This window comes from Pelophylax lessonae (genome assembly GCF_965119305.1).
Source record: "Pelophylax lessonae genome assembly, chromosome: 8".
In the NCBI taxonomy this organism is placed as follows: Eukaryota; Metazoa; Chordata; class Amphibia; order Anura; family Ranidae; genus Pelophylax; species Pelophylax lessonae.
Genome location: NC_138775.1, coordinates 34,997,418 through 35,020,426, shown reverse-complemented (window position 1 = coordinate 35,020,426; position 23,009 = coordinate 34,997,418). Strand labels below are relative to the sequence as shown.

At 44.9% G+C, this 23,009-nt stretch overlaps 1 protein-coding gene across 1 annotated transcript in view; it reads left to right on the top strand.

Annotated features, from left to right (window-relative positions):
• LOC309562138 (tubulin tyrosine ligase 3-like) overlaps positions 1 to 23,009 on the top strand; it is a gene marked incomplete at its 3' end in the record, with an annotated part of 112,413 nt that overhangs the window by 64,517 nt on the left and 24,887 nt on the right. Inside the window, exons 6-10 of the mRNA XM_082266264.1 lie at positions 6,864 to 6,887; positions 11,021 to 11,096; positions 14,059 to 14,166; positions 18,552 to 18,643; positions 22,380 to 22,557. Of these exons, the coding sequence (XP_082122390.1) occupies positions 6,864 to 6,887; positions 11,021 to 11,096; positions 14,059 to 14,166; positions 18,552 to 18,643; positions 22,380 to 22,557 (478 nt within the window). The remainder of the gene's footprint in view (positions 1 to 6,863; positions 6,888 to 11,020; positions 11,097 to 14,058; positions 14,167 to 18,551; positions 18,644 to 22,379; positions 22,558 to 23,009) is intronic.

Sequence of the window (23,009 nt, the reverse complement as noted above, 5' to 3'; positions counted from 1 at the left end):
TCAGAAAGACCGAAGACTGCTTGAGATTTGTGAACAATTGTTGAAAGTAAACTTTTGCTATCTGTGTTCCTTCTAGGGTTGTCACAGTCAGAGCTCGTTCACACAGTGTCTGTCAATCTGCGTTGATCAACGCAAGCGCAATGCAAGGACACTAAAGCCCCGTACACACGTACTGATCGTCGGTCGAACGATCGGCCGTCTTTTGTCCAGGGCTGTCGTGTCTGTTGAAAACTGCAAAAGACTGCACACAAATTTTGTCGGCCAACAACAGCCGACTGCAGAAGTGATGTCATGTGATGGTTCACTTTCCTTGTCTTTTTTCTTTTCTGAGCTTGCCCAGTCTTGCAAATCTGCTGTCTGTCGGCTGAAATCTGTACTGACTGGCGAACAATCGGCCGTTCTGGTGACGGCCAACAAAAATTTTGAAGTCTGCACGACAGATTTTGTTCAGCCGAAAATGCGCTGTCGGCTGTCGGAAGCATCATACTAACAAGCCTACAATCGGCCGATCGGTCGGCGGCCGAATATTTACGGCCTACAATCGGTACGTGTGTACGGGGCTATAGAAAAAAAAAAGATTTTTTGTGTTGCGTAAAAGTGTTGACATGCCGCACTTTTATATAACTCACCTGCCTGGTGTGAACAAAAAGCGAAATTAATCTTTTTTGCCATTTAATTATTATTATGCAAAATCTGTACTTTCGGGATAAGAAATCAGGTCTTTCAATGTCATCGATATTATAATTATCAATATATTATTATATTAGGCTTCCTTCTTTTGTATAATAGCAATTATTATATTATTATTATATTATTAGGGTAGTCACAGTCAGAGCTCGTTCACACCGTGTCTGTCAAACTGCGCTAATCAACGCAGGCGCAACGCAAGGACAGATAGAAAAAAAAAAATTTTGTGATGCGTAAAAGTGCAGACATGCCGCACTTTTATACAACTCACCTGCCTGGTGTGAACAAAAAGCGAAATTAATCCTTTTTGCCGTTTAATTATTATTATGCAAAATCTGTACTTTCGGGATAAGAAATCAGTTCTTTCAATATCATCGATATTATAAATATCAATATATTATTATATTAGGCTTCCTTCTTTTATATTAAGAGCAATTATTATATTATTATTATATTCGTCTTTCCTAACTGTATTGGTAATATTCACCTATTATTATTTGCATCTATTGATTTTTGCAGCTTAAAGGCAAAACTTTTTTTTTTAGTTTTGGATAGAGGGAAGAGCAATTAGAACCCCTGTCAATTTTTATTGCTGTCTGCGCCCCTCCATTCGGAAGATTCACTCTCTCTATTTGTCCTGGTTACCATTTTCATTGAAAGTGAAAAGTAAAAGAAAATTCAAAATTTTGGGTTGTCCCCAGAAAAGTAATAGAGAGGAAATCTTCCAATGGGGACACTAGTTCTGGTGAGTTGGGGGTTCCCAATAAATTCCCTTCATTTGCGGGGATTTCCTCTCACTTCCTGTTTGGCTATGGGACAGGAAGTGAAGGGAAATCTCCGCAATGGGACACAGGTAAGGAAAAAATATCTGACTGGGGATAAAACCCTCCCTTGCTCTATCCAAAATAAAAAGTTTTGCCTATAGCAGTGTCGTCTTAAGAGCATTAAAGGGCCCGGGCAATGCAGTGCACTGGGGCCCCGCCTACACAATCACCCATGAGAATAAAAATGCAAATTATTGATAAGCCGATATTTATTGGTACAGCAGTGCCAGGCTAATGACAGCTTCCATGTTCGGCGGCTGGGTCTGGTGAACCCACACACGGATGGACGGGAGTCAGACTTAACTGTCCTGTGTGCGCCTGTTCCCGTGGAGGCAGACAGGCATTCCTGCAGTTGTGGGCTCCTCCTCCACAGCCCAAGTGGCCTGACAGCAGCGCAGGGCCGACAGGCGCTTGCCACCTGCTAAGTTTGGCGGCAGGAAGCACACGGGAATCGGGACTAATGCTTGGCTGGGGCTGGGTTACTGGGCAGGTGGGGCCCCTGGGCAACTGCCCAGCATGCCCAATCGGTAAGATGGCCCTGGCCTATAGTTCTAATTTAATTACCCCTTCTAATCATTTATATCTCCAGCAAAATGGAGTCCGCCGAGCGGAAAGCCCGTGTGAAGGGACGCTTAACTGCCGGTTCACATATGTGTGGCTTGCGAGATCGCATGTAATTCGGAGCGCACTGCTCCTTCATTACATGCGATCTCATGTGTGGATGCAAATTCAGCCATACACTTTGTATGGCTGAATTCGCACTGCACCCGCACCAAAGTCGCACAGGACCCTTTTTTTCCGCCGCATCAGGATCGGATCGCACAGCGGTTCACACTTGTGCAATCTGATCCTGTGCGAACTGTCAAATCGCACTGCGATATGCGATTAAACTGGGGGTGTCGTTAACATTTAATTGACACCCCCTGCGTATCGCATATGGCAGTGTGAATTGCCAGAGGTGCGGATGCGATGCGGGAACAGGCTGCGAATTCGCAGCCTTCCCGCATCGCATAAGTGTGAACCGGCACTGAGGGGTTGATTTACTAAAACTTGAGAGTGCAAAATCTGGTGCAGCTCTGAATAGAAACCAATTAGCTTCAATTTTATTTATTTTTTAATCAAAGCTTAATTGAACAAGCTGGAGTTAGAAGCTGATTGGTTACGATGTCAAGCTGCACCAGATTCTGAGTGTTGCAGTTTTATTAAATCTCCCCCATAGAAAACAAATATTTTTTGAGTTGTGTAAAAATGCAGTAGGTCCCTTTCACACGGGCGATCCGATCCGATCCGCCTGTCAGTTTTTCAGGCGGACCTGATCGGATGCTTCATGCATTCCTATGGGGCAGAGGATGTCAGTGGAGACATGTCCACTGACACCCACTGCTATCCGATCCAATCCTGTCCATGAAATCCGGACAGATAGAAACCCTATTTTCCCCTTTTTGATTTATGTATTTGGTTGTTGTGTGCTGATGCTTTTTTTTTTTTTTTTCCACTTTTTTCTTTTTGTGAAAAAGCATAAAAGAATCATTCCGATTGGACAGCTATGTAAATGAGGCCTAAAGGAGACCTGTCACAAGGAAATTTGTAGACCGTGTCTAAAAACAGCTAGCATCTGTTAGCGTCTGTTGGTGATCCCATACAGTGCCTTGAAAAAGTATTCATACCCCTTGAAATATTCCACATTTTGTCATGTTACAACCAAAAATGTAAAAGTATATTATTGGGATTTTATGTGATAGACCAACACAAAGTGGCACATAATTGTGAAGTGGAAGAAAAATGATAAATGGTTTTCAACATTTTTACAGATAAATATGTGAAAAGTGTGGGGTACATTTGTATTCACCCCCCTGAGTCAATACTTTGTAGAACAGCCTTTCACTGCAATTACAGCTGTAAGTCTTTTTGGGGATGTCTCTACCAGCTTTGCACATCTAGAGAGGGACATTTCTGCCCATTCTTCTTTGCAAAATAGCTGAAGCTGTGTCGGATTGAATGGAGAGTGTCTGTGAACAGCAATTTTCAAGTCTTGCCACAGATTCTCAATAGGATTTAGGTCTGGACTGTGACTGGACCATTCTAACACATGAATATGCTTTGATCTAAACCATTCCATTGTAGCTCTGACTGTGTGTTTAGGGTCGTTGTCCTGCTGAAAGGTGAACCTCCGCCCCTGTCTAAAGTCTTTTGTAGACTCCAACAGGTTTTCTTCTAAGATTGCCCTGTATTTGGCTCCATCCATCTTCCCAGCAACTCTGACCAGCGTCACTGTCCCTGCTGTAGAAAAGCATGGTGTGTTCAGGGTGATGTGCAGTGTTAGTTTTCTGCCACACAGCATTTTGCTTTTAGGCCAAAAAGTTCAATTTCGGTCTCATCTGACCCCAGAGCACCTTCTTCCACATGTTTGCTGTGTCCCCTCATGGCTTCTCACAAACTGCAAATGGGACTTCTTATGGCTTTCCTTCAAAAATAGCTTTCTTTTTGCCACTCTTCCATAAAGGGCAGATTTGTGGAGCTCACGACTAATAGTTGTCCTGTGGACAGATTCTCCCACCTGAGCTGTGGATCTCTGCAGCTCCTCCAGAGTTACCATGGGCCTCTTGGCTGCTTCTCTGATGAATGCTCCTCTTGCCCGGCCTTTCAGTTTAGGTGGACGGCCATGTCTTGGTAGGGTTGCAGTTGTGCCATACTCTTTCCATTTTCGGATGATGGATTGAACAGTGCTCCGTGAGATGTTCAAAGCTTGGGATATTTCTTTATAACCAATCCTGCTTTAAACTTCTCCTTAACGTTATCCCTGACCTGTCTGGTGTGTTCCTTAGCCTTCATGATGCTGTTTGTTCACTAAGGTTCTCTAACAAACCTCTGAGGGCTTCACAGAACAGCTGTATTTATACTGAGATTAAATTACACACAGGTGGACCCTATTTACTAATTAGGTAACTTCTGAAGGCAATTGGTTCCACTAGATTTTAGTTAGGGGTATCAGAGTAAGGCCCCTTTCACACTGGCTTTCTGATTAGGTCCGCCTGTCAGTTTTTCAGATGGACCGGATCGGATGCTCCATGCATCCCTATGGAGCAGCGGATGTCAGCGGTGACATGTCCGCTGACCCTGCTGCTATCCGATTCGATCCTGTCCGTGAAATCCAGACAGATGGTAACCCTAATTTCCATCCGTCTTGAGGATCAAATCGGATGAAAACAGACAGGCAGACCGTTATCATCCGATCTCCCATAGAGGAGAGCGGGGATCTGACAGCTCCGTCTCTGCAAGGTAAGAGGAGACTGACCTGCTATCTGCCTGCTCAGCGGGGATCGGCGGATCGATCCCCGCTGAGCAAAACGGAGTCCGCCGGGCGGAAAGCCCGTGTGCAGGGGCCTAAAAGGGGCTGAATAAAAATGCACGCCACACTTTTAAGATATTTATTTGTAAGAAAGAATTTAAAAAACATTTATCATTTTTCTTCCACTTCACAATTGTGTGCCACTTTGTGTTGATCTATCACATAAAATCCCAATAAAATACATTTACGTTTTTGGATGTAACATGACAAAATGTGGAAAATTTCAAGGGGTATGAATACTTTTTCAATGCACTGTAGCTTCCAAACTTTTTCTGCTGACCAGAACAGGCATGCAGGACACCCGTTTTATTTAATGACTGATGTCCTCAACCTGGTTTCCCACTGATGCTGAGCAGGGAACTGCATGTGATTCGGACAGGAATCACACAGCATTCCTGTTCAAATCAAATGCGATCCTTTGCAGTGCAGCTTAAGCCCATTAATTTGGTATAGCTCAAATCGCACTGCAACCGCATGAAAAAAGGTGCATGCACCTTTTTTTTCTTTTGCTGCACTGGAATCGGATCGCATGGGTGTTCACACCCATGTGATCCCACTCTGCCAATTGCACTACGTTTAGCGAACCATTTTTGGGGTGTTGATGACATACTTAATGACACCTGCAGCGGTTCACATGAAAGGAGTGCGATTGTGAAACATATAGGAATCACTGCAAATCCCACACCGCAGCAGTGTCAACCCAGGCTTAAAGTGGATGTAAACCCGATTCATGAAATTTGACCTGGGCACATATATCTATAGTGTTTACTTATTTGTCTCCAAAGCACTAAGTCCTGTGATATTCTGCTGCTCCCTTCCTCTGATATCAGCCTGATAACTTCTGACAAGCTCTCCGACACAGGAGATAAAAGCAGCTGGAAATTAGTTTTCAGGGGTGGGTGCTATCCATAGATTAGCAGAGAGTTGGTCTATTCACAGCACAGCTGTGCATATTTCTTCCTTCCTCTGCCTATGTGGAGGAGGGGGGTGTGTCTCTTTCCTTCAATTAGTTGTCGCACAGTGTATGCCAAGACTCCACACCCAGTGCTGGAATAGGAAGAAAAAAATTCTAAAATGATGTTCACTTTCAAAAAAATATATAAAGCCGAAGACAGCAGATATAAATTAAAAAATTTTAAATTTGTAATGTAAAATTTATGTAGAGAGATTTGTCTCATTTCTGTGTATCATCTGAGGCCTTTCACTTCACTGGGTATATGTGAGAGTTTACATCCACTTTAAAGAGGAGCTCCGCCCCCATGAAAATATTAAAAGTCAGCAGCTACAAATCCTGTCGCTGCTGACTTTTAAATATTAGAACTTACCTGTCCAGGGTTCCTGCGATATCGGCACCCAAAGCCGATTTTGGCTCTCAGGTGCTACCGCCGCCATCCAGGGTAAGGCCTTTTGGCTTCACAGCTGGTTGCCTACTGCGCATGCGCAAACCGCGCTGTGCTTTGTAATTGGCCCGGCGGCGGAGGAAAAAGAAGGGGGGGGGGCGAACTTCCAAGAAACAGCACCGCAGGGCTGCCTCACGGAAGTGGGTAAGGGTACTTGTCAAAAACAGGTGCCCGTTCCCCCCTCCCCCCGAAAGGTGCCAAATGTGGCATCGGAGGTGGGGGGGGGAGCATATAAGCAGAAGTTCCACATTTGGGTGGAACTCCGCTTTAAGCTTACTCAGGGCATGCAGTCTACTTGCTGGCTTTTATTTTGATTTTATCTTCTGCGGTTTTGAACCCTGCCTTCTGATAGGGAGGTCTAAAGGAGACAAAAATCGCAGAAGCGGAATGAAAAGCCTGCTGTATCTCGCTGTGATATGATGCCAAAAGCTCCGATTTAAGCAAGCCAGGTGGATTGCTCTCTTTAGTAGTTGCAGTGTGTTTCCTGGAGTTGCTGGGTTATCTTTGTCCTCATTACACAGATGGTTGCTGTATCAATCGTCCTCCCCGCAGTGAGCAAGAATGATGGAGCTGTCAGTCTGAAGGCACCACACAATCAAGCAGCCATCCCTCACTATGGTAACCCAGGTGAATGCTCCTTTATGTTCATGTTTGATGTGGGAACAATGGCGCTCCACTCTGCAGTCATTACTGAGCCTTAAGGCATCCCTCCAGCTACAAGCCCTGCCAGCAGCCACGCTACATTGCTGTACAGGCTGCTATGTGAGTAAATCACTGGGGTCCCTGTCGGTGTCTTGGAGTGATTTTTGCTTTTAGGCTGGGTTCACACCTGAATGTAGCCGGAACTCAAATTCCCGCTCACATTTTTTTGTGCATTTTAGAGTTTTTCTGCCCTTCGCACATAGGGCAATGTATTTACTTCAATGGGTTGCCCTATGGTTCACAAATGCCCCCAAGAAGCTCAAAAACATTTTTTTTGGAGCAGAGCGTGGTACTTTTTTTAGTGCGTTTGCTGGACAACAAAGCACACAGAACATGCGTGTTTGCCAGAAACGCCAAGTGTGAATGGAGCCCTAAAGTGTACCACTAATTTATATAAAAAACAAGAGAAGGGCGCACCGACCTAGTGCGATACCGTAAAACTTTTATCTGGGACAGCTGCCCCTTATCCCCAACATAAAGACAGCCCTGGGTACTGGAGGATTCAAGATCAGGCAATGTCACAAGATACACTGGGTAAAACACAGAAGCAAGCAAGGTCTGGTCACAGATCACAGGAGCTGATGACCACTCAGCAATAATCTTGAGCCTAGCAGTTCTTTAAATAGGCAACTGGGTGCCAAAGTCTATTCAAATGGGCACAGGCAAAAAAACTGTTTTCCTGACATCTTTACTGGATGGGTCATTTTAACTTACCATCTTCATGCTTGCCCACCATCACAATCCACAACCAGACCACCCAAGAAATACCTGGTACAAGTACCTCAGTATGACAGAACACCTGTCACTCATCATGCCCCCCGCAAAATAGGGCTGGTGTGTCAGGCAGGCCATAGATGCAGGAAAGAAAATTACTTGACTCCCCCATCAACACAGTCATTGGAATACCTCCCACGGTGCTATTGCATTCTGCCAGTGGGGAGCCTTCCCTGCCAACGGGATACAATGATTACTGCTAGCGACTTTAGCCACTTGCAGTAATCGCATGCCAGAAATCCAACAGGTTGGTTGTACTGAAGTTCAACAAGCCTGCTCATACATGGATCAAATCTCGGCTGGTCCCTGCTGAACTGGCCAAAATTCGATCCCTCTATGGCCGGCTTTAGTGGTCAATCATCAATCTCATTGTCACATTGTGCTGGGGGAACACACACAGTCCAGTGTAAGTTTTGGCTTGCTGATAAAGTTGAAGCTTACACAAGAACCTTGTACAGTCTGGGTTGGTGGAGGATCTTCCCACCTCTCACTTTGCACTGTATGGCCAAAAAACAGGTTCACTTTACATCTTTCTTAAAGGGAACCCATAAGGCAGAAATATGGAAGCTGCTGATTTTCTGGGTTGTCATCCTGATTTTGGCTAGGTGGGTCACTGACGTGAAAGATATACAGTATGAGACAGCAGAAATAAGAGATGAATTAAAACTGGCATTGAGGTTTGTGGACACCTGACCATCACACCTACCACATGGCCAATAGTATTTGTCAGTACTCTGTAACCGGCCATTGTTATTGGACACTGCTACAGCATATAAAGACATTTAAGGCTGGCCATAGATGATAACAGTTTCTTTCCTTCCACCACGGGGATTCCCCCATCAACAAAGTCAGTGAGTGTCAATGGGGAATGCCTCCCGCAATGCTAATGTATTCTGCCAGCGGGGGGCGCAGGGAGCATTCCTGGCTGGCAGAATACATTGGTTACTGCTAGTGGCTATAGCCCAGTGATGGCGAACTTTGGCACCCCAGATGTTTTGGAACTACATTTCCCATGATGCTCAACTACACTGCAGAGTGCATGAGCATCATGGGAAATGTAGTTCCAAAACATCTGGGGTGCCAAGGTTCGCCATCACTGCTGGCATTAACCGTATGTAGAAAAATCAGACATGCTGCTTGTACCCAAGTCAATCAATCGACTTGGGTAAAATCAGCCTGCCCATACATGGATTGTAATGCGGCCGGTCCCTGCTGAACCAGCCAAATTTCGATCCATGTAAAGCTGGCTTTAGACAATTGTGGGCTTTTAACATTGTAGCAACAGTTTGGTGAAGGCCTTTTTGGTTCCAGGGTGACAGTGCCATGTGCACAAAGTCAGCTCTGTAAAGACTTTCGTGTGGAGGAACTTGTGTGGCCTGCCAAGCTACCTGATATCAACCTTACTGCATATATTTAGGTGGAATTGAAATATTAATGGCAAGCCAGGTTTTCTCATCCACCATCAGTAACTCATAAATGCTTTTTTGACTAAATTGGCATTAATCCCCTCAGTGACACTCCAAAATCTTGTAGAAAGCTTTCCCAGAGTAGTAGAGGTTGTTAGCTTCAAAGGGTATGGGGCAACTCTATATTAATGCCCATTGTTTTGGAATGGTATGTCCAACAAACCCATATAGGTGCGATGGTCGAATGTCCACAAACCTTTAATGATATAGCGTATGGACAGCTCAGTAGCTTTTTAGTTAGTAATTTCACCAGGTGAAACTACTACAAGGTCCTTGGTTCCAGTCCTGGTCAAGACACTATCCATAGGGAGCTTCCATGTTTTCCCTGTGTCTGCAAGGGTTTCCTCTAACAATCCAAGGGTGATTGGAGAGGAGCGTCCGGTGGCCAGAAAATTGTCTCAGTTGATGATTTCTATAGTTGTTTGAGATAAAAGTATACAAGTTGAGCCAACGCGTTTTAGGGGACTTTCCTTACCCTCCTTCAGAGCTAGTATCTAGCACACCAAGGACATACTTGTAAGCTAATTGGCTCTTGTCTAAAAATGATCCTAGTATGATGTTCTGTTGAGTGCACCCAAGATAGCTGCCTCACCATCTTCATCCAATAGGGCAGGGGTGAGGGAACCTTTTTTCTGCCGAAGGGCCATTTGGGTATTTTTAAAATAATTTGGGGGGCGTACAAAATTATCAAAATTATCAACTTAAAAATGTGCCTGTTATATTTGGTCAAACATTTAATTAACTCACCCCCTAATGTGATGGCTGCAACTGCTTCTCTTTGGTGAGGTGTATGATGTTAGCTGGTATTGATGATGTTGCAACTGGTTTTCCAGGTTTGCTCCCCTTAATGCAGAATGATTAGTGCCCCCATCAATGCAGAGTGATGAGTGCCCCAATCAATGCAGAGTGATGAGTGCCCCAATCAATGCAGAGTGATGAGTGCCCCCATCAATGCAGAGTGATTAGTGCCCCCCATCAATGCAGAGTGATTAGTGCCCCAATCAATGTGGAGTGATTAGTGCCCCCCTTAATGCAGAGGGATTAGTGCCCCCCATCAATGCAGAGTGATTAGTGCCCCCATCAATGCGGAGTGATTAGTGCCCCCCTTAATGCAGAGTGATTAGTGCCCCCATCAATGCAGAGTGATTAGTGCCCCAATCAATGCGGAGTGATTAGTGCCCCCCTTAATGCAGAGTGATTAGTGCCCCCATCAATGCAGAGTGATTAGTGCCCCAATCAATGCAGAATGATTAGTGCCCCCCATCAATGCAGAGTGATTAGTGCCCCCCATCAATGCAGAGTGATTAGTGCCCCAATCAATGCAGAGTGATTAGCGCCCCCATCAATGCAGAGCGATTAGTGCCCCAATCAATGCAGAGTGATTAGTGCCCCCCATCAATCCAGAGCGCATGGGGATTAGAGCGCCTCCTGATTACACAGAGAGCAGGGTTCTTTTACTTACCCGGCGTGGGCGCTCTCATACGAAGTCACACCTCCTGGACCGACTCCTATAATAGACGTCACCACTGTGCTGTCTATCATAGGTAGGAGGCGTGACTTTGTATTACAGCGCCCGTGCCGGGTAAGCAGAGGATCCCGCTCTGTGTGTAATCAGGAGGCGCTCCCCTTCCCTCCGGAGGCAGCCCAATGGCAGGGCCGGATCAGATGGCTTCGGGGGCCGCATACGGCCCGCGGGCCGTAGGTTCCCCACCCCTGCAATAGGGGGTAGAAAAGTGCTATAAATATGTAAATGAATTCATGTAAAACTTGATTTTCTGCAATTTGCCTTTAAAACATTGTCTCTGCTGTAACCTGCAGTTTGTCACTCAATGTCCTGCTGACACAGAGGAGCTGGATGGAGGACAGGGGACAACAGGAAATGTAGATGAGTCAGGTATGGAGAGTCATGACTTTGTGACTTTGCTTTAGAAATGTTGGAAAGGAGGCTTCACCAAAAATAAGGCACAGACATCATAGGAAACTTTATCTTCTCAAGTCTTTTATAGTCCCAAATATTAGTAGTGTCTATTTGTCCAAATCTGTGCCCCTCTGTATAGTGCAGTCCTAATTCTAGTCCAGCCATTCCCAACCAAGCTTTCGTGGAACCTTAAAGCGGAGTTCCGGCCTATTTTGCAACTTTAGTGATTCCTGGAGTGCTCGCTATGCTGATCAACAATTGGGCATTTTCAATTTTTTTCGGGGGTCCCTTACCTTATTTACAGGGCATTTTTTACTGTACTTCCTCCTTCTCCCCCCTCTGTGGCCACGGCCACCGACATCACTTACGCCTTTGCATTGCATCCTGGGAGCTGTTTGTCATCACTCCCAGGAGGCTGGAATCAGGAAGAACTCCCAGAACACTCCCTGGAATCAGGAAGAACTCCCAGAACTCTCCATGGAATCAGGATAAAGACACAGCAGATTACACTGCGGCTTCAGATGCCCACATCCAAGATGGCCGCACCCAGACAGCGTTTTTAAAAGTAAGATTTTGACTAAAATCCAATACTGTACACCTTGTAAGTATTAGAATAGCGGTTCTGTAAAGGGCGATGGATTAGTATTATAGGGGTATTTTTAGTTAAAAAAGGAATTTGAGGCCGGAACTCTGCTTTAAGGTTCTTCCAGGGGTTGCTAGGGATTCCCTGAGCTGTGGCTAGTTGACCTTCCATTTGATGGTGCCTGCATTGTTCCAGGACCAACACTTAGCAGAGCCAGCAGTTTGACACCAATTATCCTTTTAGCATTATTCCTACTTTTTTTCCAATTTTCTTTTTTTAGCATTACTCCTACTGACCATCAATGTAAGGGACCATTGAGTCCTGATTAATTGGTTTTAGTAATGGTTCCTTCGAGATCTGACATTTTTTTTAGGGGTTCCTCTGGGCTAAAAGGGTTGCAAAAGGCTGTTCTAGTCTGGGAGAGTTTCCATGTTGGGGTATGTATATCAATGCATACATTAGGGGCAGGTATACCATGGGGTAGATTATTGCTTCCTAAAGGCATAGGACACACCAGAAATCCAGCAAAGCACAATGGCAGCTGAAGACATCCAACATGTCCCTGCTTAAATTCTACGAAGCTAAATAAAAATGGCAAGCACCCTAACGTATAACTTGTTTTTAAAGTAAGGTGCACATAAAAGGCCTTTTTTTGGTTGCTGCCTGCACTATACCCGAAAGACCGCTACAGTGTGGCTCTTCGATTCTAGGAGGACGTCCAAAGACATCCTCCCACATGTGCACCTTGAGCACGCTACCGTGGAGGTGCATCGGGCACGCTCTGTAACCGCTGTGTCCTTTGGGCAAAGCTAATCACAGATCGTGATAAAGGGACAATCACAGCGGCTCTTTGCCATGTTATAAGCTGTGTGTCCAATCACAGCTGGTCCCATGTAAACAGGCTTGCCGGTTATTGGCTTTTTTTCCCCCACACTCTGTGTGACAAAAGGAGAGGCAATAACTGGCAAGTCCGACAGGGCACAGTGAGTACATTGTTTGCACTAAAAATCAGGGCACTGATCAGTGCAACTTATCAGTGCAGCCTAATCAGTGCCCATCAGTGCAGCCTCATCAGTGTTGATCCGTGCAGCCTCATCAGTGCCCATCAGTGCGGCCTCATCAGTGCCCATCAGTGCAGCCTCATCAGTGCCCATCAGTGCAGCCTCATCAGTGCCCATCAGTGCAGCCTCATCAGTGTTCATCCGTGCAGCCTCATCAGTGCCAATCAGGTCAGCCTCATAAGGGCACATCAGTGAAGAAGAAAAATTACTTAAATGCAACATGTTATAATAGAAACTAGGAAAAACATTTTACTTTTTGGATTTTTTTCATTTATTTAGCAAAAAGTAAAAAAAACAGTGGTGATTAAGACCCCGTTCACACTGGGGCGACCTGTCAGGCGACCTGGTCGCCTGACAGGTCGCCGTAGGTCGCCTGCCATAGAGAAGCTGTGGACCCGTTCTAATAGGAGCGACACAAGTCGCTCCGACTTAGAAAAAGGGTCCGGAGCTTCTTTGGGGCGACCTGCATTGACTTCAATGTTATGAAGTCCGTGCCGGCCGCTCCGGGGTCGCGGTGCGAGCTGCGCGCCGCGACCTGTGAGGTCGCCCCGGCAAGTCGGATCGCCCCAGTGTGAACGGGGTCTTTATACCCCCAAAATAATTATCTATCTATAAGAAAATTATAAAAATGTAATTTGGTACATTGTTGCATGACCACGCAATTGTCATTTAAAATGCAACAGCACTGAAAGCTGTTATTGAAGTGGTTAGATGCTAGTTGTAAATTTGGATGGCTGCCATTTTTGTTTAGCTTGGTTCTGTCTCCAGTTCTCTGCCCAATACTGCCCTGTGGCCATCCAAAAAGTTAAAAAAAGTATATTTTATTAATCAGAAGGTTTCAGTTTTACCTCCTTGGAAAATCTCTTAGCCAGGTGGCCAAAGGTTAGTAAAAATCATATACTGTAAGCCCCCACACGATGGGCAGGTTGGGTGAGGGCAGTTGTGGGTCGCAGTCCCATCAGGGACACAGGCAGCAGGCATCTCACCGGATTTCTTTCTAAAGTATACACCTGTCCCATCTATAGCCGGTCCTGCATCAAATTCTCTACAGATGCTATCTGTTAACTGGTGCGGCCATGGTATTGGCTCTATACAAGTGATGCAGGGAGTAGGATGGTTCATCCTATCGGAATATAAATTCCACCCACTCTAGAAGTTGTAGAGAAGACATAGACATTCTCAATGTCACTGCTGGTTATATGACTTGGCCATAATATTTTGGCCCTTGTAAATATAAATGAACATTGAATAGGCAGCTGGGGCACATTTAAAAAAAATGTGATATACTTTCCAGGCACCTCCTTGAAGCTTCAAAGTCAACATGAAAGCCATCGAGCTCCATCTCCTACTGGGAACCTCAAAAAGAAGCCCCGGTCTGCTGTGGAAAAGCACAAGCAGGATGGTAGGAAAACAATCAGTGATTTGCCATTGATGGGGCTTCTTTGATGAGAGGGCCTCATGCATAATAAATTAAGGAGGAAAAATAATTCATGTCGTTTTTACCAAGCAGTCATGTTCTCTCTTCTTATGTTTCCAGTATAGTATTGGAAAATTAAATGGAAGTTGTTATGGAAACCCAGAACTGTTCATCTCTTAGAAACCTTAAAGTATAACTAAAGACAAAACTATTTTTTAAATTTTTGGATAGAGTGGGAAGGGATTAGAACCCCTGTGAGTTTTTATTGCTGTCGGTGTCCCCGTTAGGGAGATTCACCCTCTCTATTTGTCCTGTTTACAGTTAAAATTGAAAGTGAAGAGATAGCTGTTTGTTTGTCTGTGTCCATGTGCAAAGTGAATCTAATGGGAGTGATTTTATAATTATCAATCAGCTGCTGCACCTGCAAGGTTCTTATAAGGAAAGTTGCAGGGTCTGCATCCCTTTAGACAGGATTGCAGGGGATGGCCAAAATCTAACTTGTATCTTAGAGCAGATTTCTGGGAAAATCAGTGAGCCAATCACACAAGCAGGAAACGACATATCTGAGGGGCGTTCTGTATACCATCTGTAACAGATCTTAGTACCCCAGGTGGGTACATCCGCCGGACCTGTGTCTCCTGTCCTCCAAACGCACCCACAGCCTGCGGAGAAGCCATACCCAGCCCTTAACCCTTCAATCACGAGACAATCCACACAGGTGTTGAGGGTTCAACATGCAGAGCTTAAACTGTTTATTAAATTCCAAGACATACAGTTTTACACACTGTTAGGGACACTCCCCTTAGCCTTGCCAAAGGGGGGAAGGGGACAAGGAACAACCAATGGGGACTGAACATTTGTACATTGAAACAGGCTACAAATAACCTAATGAGATTGTGGTAAACAGGCAGTCTCTCAATACACACCCCCTGCGGAGAGATGTCTCCAGTCCAGACCATTGTCTGTGTCATGAATCAACACAATTAGACACATCAACAAGAAGCGGGGGGGGGGGGGGTTAATGGGGGGAGAAGGGCTGTAGCATTACATTACATTACATTAACTCAATGCCAGCATGTCCCCAGGTGATCCCATATTTTCTGGCCCATAGTCTGTCGGTAGGAGGCACGCGCACAGTCCCTTCCAAACCACACAGTGACAGTGGGTTCTGCCACACCATCTATGTATAGGATGCCTCCAGGTTGCCATAATGCATTGCATTTTACAGAAAACTATAATGTTGAAGATTGGAAAGGAAAGATCATTTGTAATAACATTCATTTGCTGTATGAATTGTGTCACAAATGTATACAGTATGTTATATATGTTTTTATTTGTATGTGGCCCAATGGGTATGAATGATGAAGAGCCCGTGCTTCTGCAAGCTAGTAATCATATTCACAAGTATTCACAGCGCTCCACTTTTTCCACATTTTGTTATGTTGCAACCTTATCCCAAAATGGAATAAATTCATTATTTTCCTCAAAGTTCTGCAAACAATACCCCATAATGACAACGTAAAAGAAGTTTGTTTGAAATCTTTGCAAATTTATTTAAAAGAAAAAAAAAAATCCCATGTACATAAGTATTCACAGCCTTTGCTCAATTCTTTGTTGAAGCACCTTTGGCACCAATTACAGCCTCAACTCTTTTTGGTATGATGCTACAAGCATGGCACACCTCAGAGGCGTAACTAGAACCTTCAGGGCCCTGATGCAAGAAACCATGAAGGGCCCCCCTGGCCGGGGCCCTTACCTTCAAGCCCAGGGCTCTTCCCACTAATCCTGGGGCTCTTTACTCTCGTTGCATGGCCTTTTATTACGGTCCCGCAGCAGGATTCTTTCACAAGTTCTGCAGTGGGCCCCCTTCCTGCAATCTTGTGGGCCCCCTTCCTGCAATCTTGGGGCCTCCCCACAGTGGTGCAATGCCAGGGTCCGGTTGCAAGTGTGACCTTTGCGATCCTTGAAGTTCACCCACTTGTTTGCTACCGGGCCCCCTGGAGCATGGGGCCCGGTAGCGATTGCAACCCCTGCAACCCCTGTAGTTACGCCCCTGGCACACCTATTTTTGGGCAGTTTCTCCCATTCTTCTTTGCAGCTCCATCAGGTTGGATGGGGAGCATCAGTGCACAGCCATTTTCAGATCTCTCCAGAGATGTTCAATCGGGTGGAAGTCTGGGCTCTGGCTGGGCCAATCAAGGACATTCACAGAGTTGTCCTGTAGCCACTCCTTTGTTATCTTGGCTGTGTGCTTAGCGTTGTTCTCCTGTTGGAAGATGAACCTTCACCCCAGTCTGAGGTCCAAAGCGCTCTGAGCAGGTTTCATCAAGGATGTCTCTGTAGATTGCTGCATTTATCTTTCCCTCAATCCTGACTAGTCTCCCTGTTCCTGCTGCTGAAAAACATCCCCACAGTATAATGCTTCCACCACCATGCTTCACTGTAGGGATGGTATTGACCAGGTGATGAGCGGTGCCTGGTTTCCTCCAGACATGACGCTTGCCATTCAGGCCAAAGAGTTCAATCTTTGTTTCATCAGACCAGAGAATTTTGTTTCTCATGGTCTGAGAGTCCTTCAGGTTACTTTTGGCAAACTCCAGGCAGGCTATCATGTGCTTTTTACTGAGGAGTGGCTTCTGTCTGACCACTCTACCATACAGGCCTGATTGGTGGAGAGCTGCAGAGATGGTTGTTCTTCTGGAAGGTTCTCCTCTCCCCACAGAGAAATGTTGGAGCTCTGTCAGAGTGACTGTCAGGTTATTGGTCACCTTCCTGACTAAGGCCCTTCTCCCCCGATCTCTCAGTTTGGTCGAGCGGCTCACTGTAGGAAGAGTCCTGGTGGTTCCAAACTTCTTCCATTTACAGATAATGGAGGCCACTGTGCTCATTGGGACCTTCAATGCTGCAGAAATGTTTCTGTACCCTTCCCCAGACCTGTGCCTCCATACAATCCTGTCTTGGAAGTCTACAGACAACTCCTTGGCCTTCATGGCTTGGTTTGTGCTCTGACATGCACTGGTAACTGTGGGAACTTATATAGACAGAAGTGTGCGTTTCCAAATCATGTCCAATCAACTGAATTTGCCAGAGGTGGACTCCAATCAAGTTGTAGAAACATCTCAAGGATGATCAGTGGGAATGAGATGCACCTGAGCTCAATTTTGAGTGTCATGGCAAAGGCTGCGAATACTTATGTACATGGGATTTTTTTCATTTTTTATTTTTAATAAATTTACAAAGATTTTAAACAAACTTCTTTCACGTTGTCATTATGGGGGATTGTTTGTAGAATTATGAGGAAAATAATGAATTTAATCCATTTTGGAATAAGGCTGTAACATAACAAAATGTGGAAAAAGTGAAGCGCTGTGAATACTTTCCGGATGCACTGTATCTAAACCCAAGAATAAAAATTTAATATATTGAAGTCCTAAGTGTCGGTTCACACCATGGCGACACGACTTTGGGGCGACTTAATGAAGTCGCCGTGCACCGCGACTTCGGCGCGACTTGCACCGCGACTTCGGCGCGACTTGCACTGACTTCACAGAATGGAAGTCAATGCAAGTCGCTCCGACTTTGTGCAAAAGTAGTGCAGGAACCTTTTTCTAAGTCGGAGCGACTTGAGTCGCTCCTATTAGAACGGTTCCAATTGCACAGCGCGGTCCGCGATTTGTCAGACGACCAAGTCGCCTGACAAGTCGGAACAGTGGGAACCGGCACTTAGATGTGCTGTTTTTTTTAATTTTTTTGTTATCAGGCTAAGTACTTTTTCTACTACTATAGCAAAATTCCTATTGATCCTGCCAGAAATCTCATATCTCCCTGTGCACTGATCTCAACAATGTTATCAGCTTTCCAAATTATTGTCTGCAAACTACACCCCCCCCCCCTTTCCCCTCCATATGTAAAAGAGAAGAATGGAGGGGGAGATGCTTGTAGTTAAAATCAGGAGAGCAGCCTAGGGTGACAACAGTGCTCCTCCATAGATACAGTACAGTGAGTGAGCGTTGTTACCCTAGACGCAGTGATGGCAAACCTTGGCACCCCAGATGTTTTGGAACTACATTTCCCATGATGCTCATGCACTCTGCAGTGTAGTTGAGCATCATGGGAAATGTAGTTCCAAAACATCTGGGGTGCCAAGGTTCGCCATCACTGGTAGGACAGGAAGTGAGTTACTGGCAGGATTGACGGGAGAAAAAGCCGGAAAAATAGAAAACCAATGCAGCGACCACGAAAGTCTGGTATGCTGCAAACATGTTTGTTCTTGGGTTTAGATACAATATTATCATGCAGACAGGGCAGGTGTGACCGCCTACTGTATATGAACATCCTAATCTAATCTTTATGTACACATGCTATGGCAGCCGAAGGGCGGATGAGAAAAACAATGAATACTACCATGATCAACCCCGAGAGACTGAAGCTAGCCAAGCTCCTAGTGGAGAAAGCAATTAAGGTCAGTAAAACGAGTTCATCTTACTCTAAAGTGCAGCAACATAATTATTAATCCTCTGTTCTTGAAGAATAATGGAATTATCAAAAAGGGCTTAATATACATGAGAATAAGACAGGGCGCCAAGCTGAAATCCCAAATGATCTCTAATCTTACAACAGCTAAAAAGCCAAAGGCTTAACCACTTCTGGACCGGAAGGATTTGCCCCCTTATTGACCCGGCCATATTTTGCGATTCGGCACTGCGTTACTTTATCGGACAATTGTGCAGTCGTGCGACGTTGTACCCAAATAAAATTGATGTCCTTTTTTCCCCACAAATAGAGCTTTCTTTTGGTGGTATTGCGATTTTTATTTTTTGCGCTATAAACAAAAAAGAGTGACAATTCTGAAAAAAAAAAAAAAAAAACAATATTTTTAACATTCTGCTATATGACATTCCCCAAAAAAAAAATTAAAAATAAAAACTTATTAACATTTTAGGCCAATTTGTTTTCTGCTACATATTTTTGGTAAACAAAAATCGCAATAAGCGTATTGTGATTGGTTTGCGCAAAGTTATCGCGTCCACTAACTACGGGAAAGATTTATGTCATTTTTATTGTTTTTTTTTTTTACTAGTAATGGCGGCGATCTGCGATTTTTTGCAGGACTGCGACATGGCGGCGGACAGATCGGACCCCTGACTGACATTTTTGACACTTTTGGGGGGGATCAGTGACATTACTACAGTAATCAGTGCTAAAAATATGCACTGTTACTGTAATAATGACACTGGCAGGGAAGGGGTTAAAACTGTGGGTTGTCAAGGGGTTAAATGTGTACCTAGGGGCGTGTTTCTAACTGTGGGGGGGTGTAGCTTGTGAAATGATCATTGAGACCTGTGTTCCTATATAGAAGGATCACAGGGGCTCTATGATCATTCCAGGTAAAAGAACGGTCGGCTGTGTTTACAACAGCCGACCATTCTTCTCTCTCAGCTGGGAGCGATCGTGGGTGTCAGGCGGCAATCGGAGCCACCTGCCCCATGCATCGGAGTCACCGCTGAAAAGCGGGGGCAGGAGCGCGCCGCCGGCGGCACACGCTTACCTCTTAGCTGTAGGCGCGCCACTGACGTATACTTACGTCGGTTTGCGCATGAGCGGCTGCCTGCCGCAGTATAACTGCGGCGGGCGGTCGTTAACCAGTTAAAAAATAAAAAATTGCAAACCTATTCGTTATGTGAAAAATCATGTACATTCTTTCTGTGCGAATTGGGGCAAAAATGATTGTGGTTAAAGCGTAACTCCACTTTTGTTGAGAAAAAAACATTCCCCTCTGGGAGATCTCTGTACATTACAAGGACTTTACCAACCTTTGTTGCAGATTCCTACCTTTTGTTATTCTAAAGAAATCCCTGTTTGTTCCTCTGTGCTGAGTGGGTCTAATGGGAGTGGTTTCATAATTATATATCAGCTGTGGCAGCTGCAGAGCTCTAATGAGGAAATCTGCTGGGCCTGCACCCCTTTAGACGTGTTCCTATTGGGAGTATCTCACCAAAAATGACATTTTTGTTGTAGGGGATGCCAGAAATCTGATTTGTATCTTAGGCAGACTTCTGGGAAAATTGGTGAGCCAATCACACAAGCAGGAAATGGTGTTTCTGGGGTGTGGTCAGTATACATTCTGTGTACAGAACACCTCCAGGTAGCCATATTGTATTGCATTTTCAGAAAACAACAGTGGCTGCAGATTGAAAAGGAAAGGTCATTTTTAATAACATTCAATTACAATATGATTTGTGTCGCAACTGTATACACTAACACTATATTGTTTTTTCTATATTTGCTGATTTTTTCCCCACGAAAGTGAAGTTACCCTTTAAGCTATTTCTTTTCCAGGTTTAGTGTTATTTGTCACACAGAATGGAGTGACTAAGGAATATACTGCCTTATGACCACTAGATGGAGCTACGTGTTTATTTCCTATGATCATCAACACCATCTAGTGGCCAGAATGCAGTATTTTCCTGATTCACACATTTTTGTATGAAGAATAACATTCGACTTAAAGAGAAAAAAGTCTAATAATATTTATTTTTGCCTCAATTCACAAGGAACAATTCAGTTTCTCAGGACAAATAACTGTGCATCTTTTTTTTTAAATATAAATACATCCCTTAGAGTTTTTCTTCTTTTTAAAGCAGCCCCAGCGTAAGTAGAACCGCCTGTCTGCTGCCAACATGCTGTAGGGAAGAGCACTTGCTCTCTGTGTGCTAGAAATACCAATATTAGTCTGGTTTTAGAATTAACAAAGCAGTTTTTGTTTTTCTCAGTTCCCCTGTAACATAGTTTCGTTTCGTTTTGATCCCGCCAGTGTATGAACTCTCACAAAGATCACAGTACTCCCTCTGACAATGCCTTTATCTGTTTTTCTTTCTCCAGAAGGTTTGGGCCATCTTTGTTCTGGTATCAACTTGGGTCACCATTTAGTTCTTGGACTGAAATACCGGCTCAGAGATGACTTGATCATTTAATCCTGGCTGTGTTCATGAATGTCTGACACAGATCAGCCCCTGCTGAAGCCAATAATCCTTGTGCCTTGCTGCAAGGTTACAGTCGGTCATGTCATGTCAGTCATGTTGCAGTCCGGTCACTGGGGGAGAGGAAACTGAGGAAATGCTTCCTTCTGCCTGCAGCAGACAGATGACATCATGTCAGCCTTGGCAATGTCACTGACTGGAGCTCAAGGAAGGATTTTTGATGGAAGGTGATAATGCATATGTGGATATGTCCACCACCACGTGCCCCTTTCCCTGATTTCTCCGTCAATATTGATGGCATTACTATCAGCCCATCCCAGCATGCCAAGGTCTTAGGTATTGTCCTGGACTCTGAACTCTCCTTCAAACCACACATCCAATCGCTGTCCAAATCTTGCCGCCTCAGGCTCCGCAACATCTCCAAAATACGCCCCTTTCTAACCAAAGACACAACAAAGCTCCTAGTTCACTCCCTGGTCATCTCGCGCCTCGACTACTGCAATTCCCTTCTCATTGGCTTACCTATACACAGGCTATCACCCCTTCAATCCATCATGAATGCTGCCGCCAGACACATCCACCTCACCAATCGCTCAGTGTCCGCTGCTCCTCTCTGTCAAGCCCTCCACTGGCTTTCACTCACCCAACGAATCAAATTCAAAATACTTACAACATCTTACAAAGCCATCCACAGCTTAGCCCCCAGCTACACCACTAGCCTAGTCTCAAAATACCAACCTAATCGATCTCTTCGTTCCTCTCAAAACCTCCTGCTCTCTAGCCCCCTCGTCACCTCCTCCCATGCTCGCCTCCAGGACTTTTCCAGAGCCTCTCCAATCCTATGGAACTCCTTACCCTTATCTGTCCGATTATCTCCCACTCTGTTAGCTTTTAGGCGATCTCTGAAAACCCTGCTCTTCAAAGAAGCCTATCCTACCAACCCCTAACAAATGTACCTCCATTTTCTCCATCAACCCATCCCCCACGGTTATTGCCTTTTGTTTCACTTTACCCTCCCTTCTAGATTGTAAGCTCTAATGAGCAGGGCCCTCTAGTTCCTCCTGTATTGAATTGTATTGTAACTGTATTGTCTTCCCTCACATTTTAAAGCGCTGCGCAAACTGTTGGCGCTATATAAATCCTGTATAATAATAATATGTCTGGATTTTATTCATAAAGACGTATTAATGCTGTTTTCTCCCCATCTCCGTCTCCCAGCAAAAAAAAATATTTAGCATCCATGGTCCATACCCCGTCATACGCAGCTGTCTGCGCCACCGCGGATGGGTGGAGAAGAAACTGCCCAAGGTGGCCAAAGCAGCTCGGAAAAAAGAGAAGTCTGCAGATGAGGAGACAGAGGAGGATGACGGCGATGGGAGCGGCCATGACGATGACGGTATTAAAAATTGCAGACCATGGACTCCATATAGACATGAATGGGATGTTTCCATGCCTGGGTTGTGTGCTTTTCTGTTCCTTGCTGCTAATGTAACAAAAAAAAATTCTTGGTAATATAATGAAAAGGCAAAAAATACATCCCAGCGCAAAAGGGTGCTATTATGAAAAGTGGACTCACTACTATAACAACTTCTTTATGATTCCAAGTGAAAAAACATCCAACCGCCACACCACAGTTCAGCTAATGTCTATAGCAGTAAACCCCTTCAGCTTGTCTCCATCCAGGCCATGCTTCCAACGCGTTTCGTCCTGCCCACAGGACCTCCATGACTATGCCCTGTGGGTAGGGTGAAACACATTGGGGGCGTGGCCTGGAAGGAGTCAAGTTGAAGCCATTTACTACTATAGACATGGGCTGAACTGGTGTGTGGCGGTTGGGCGTTTTAGAAT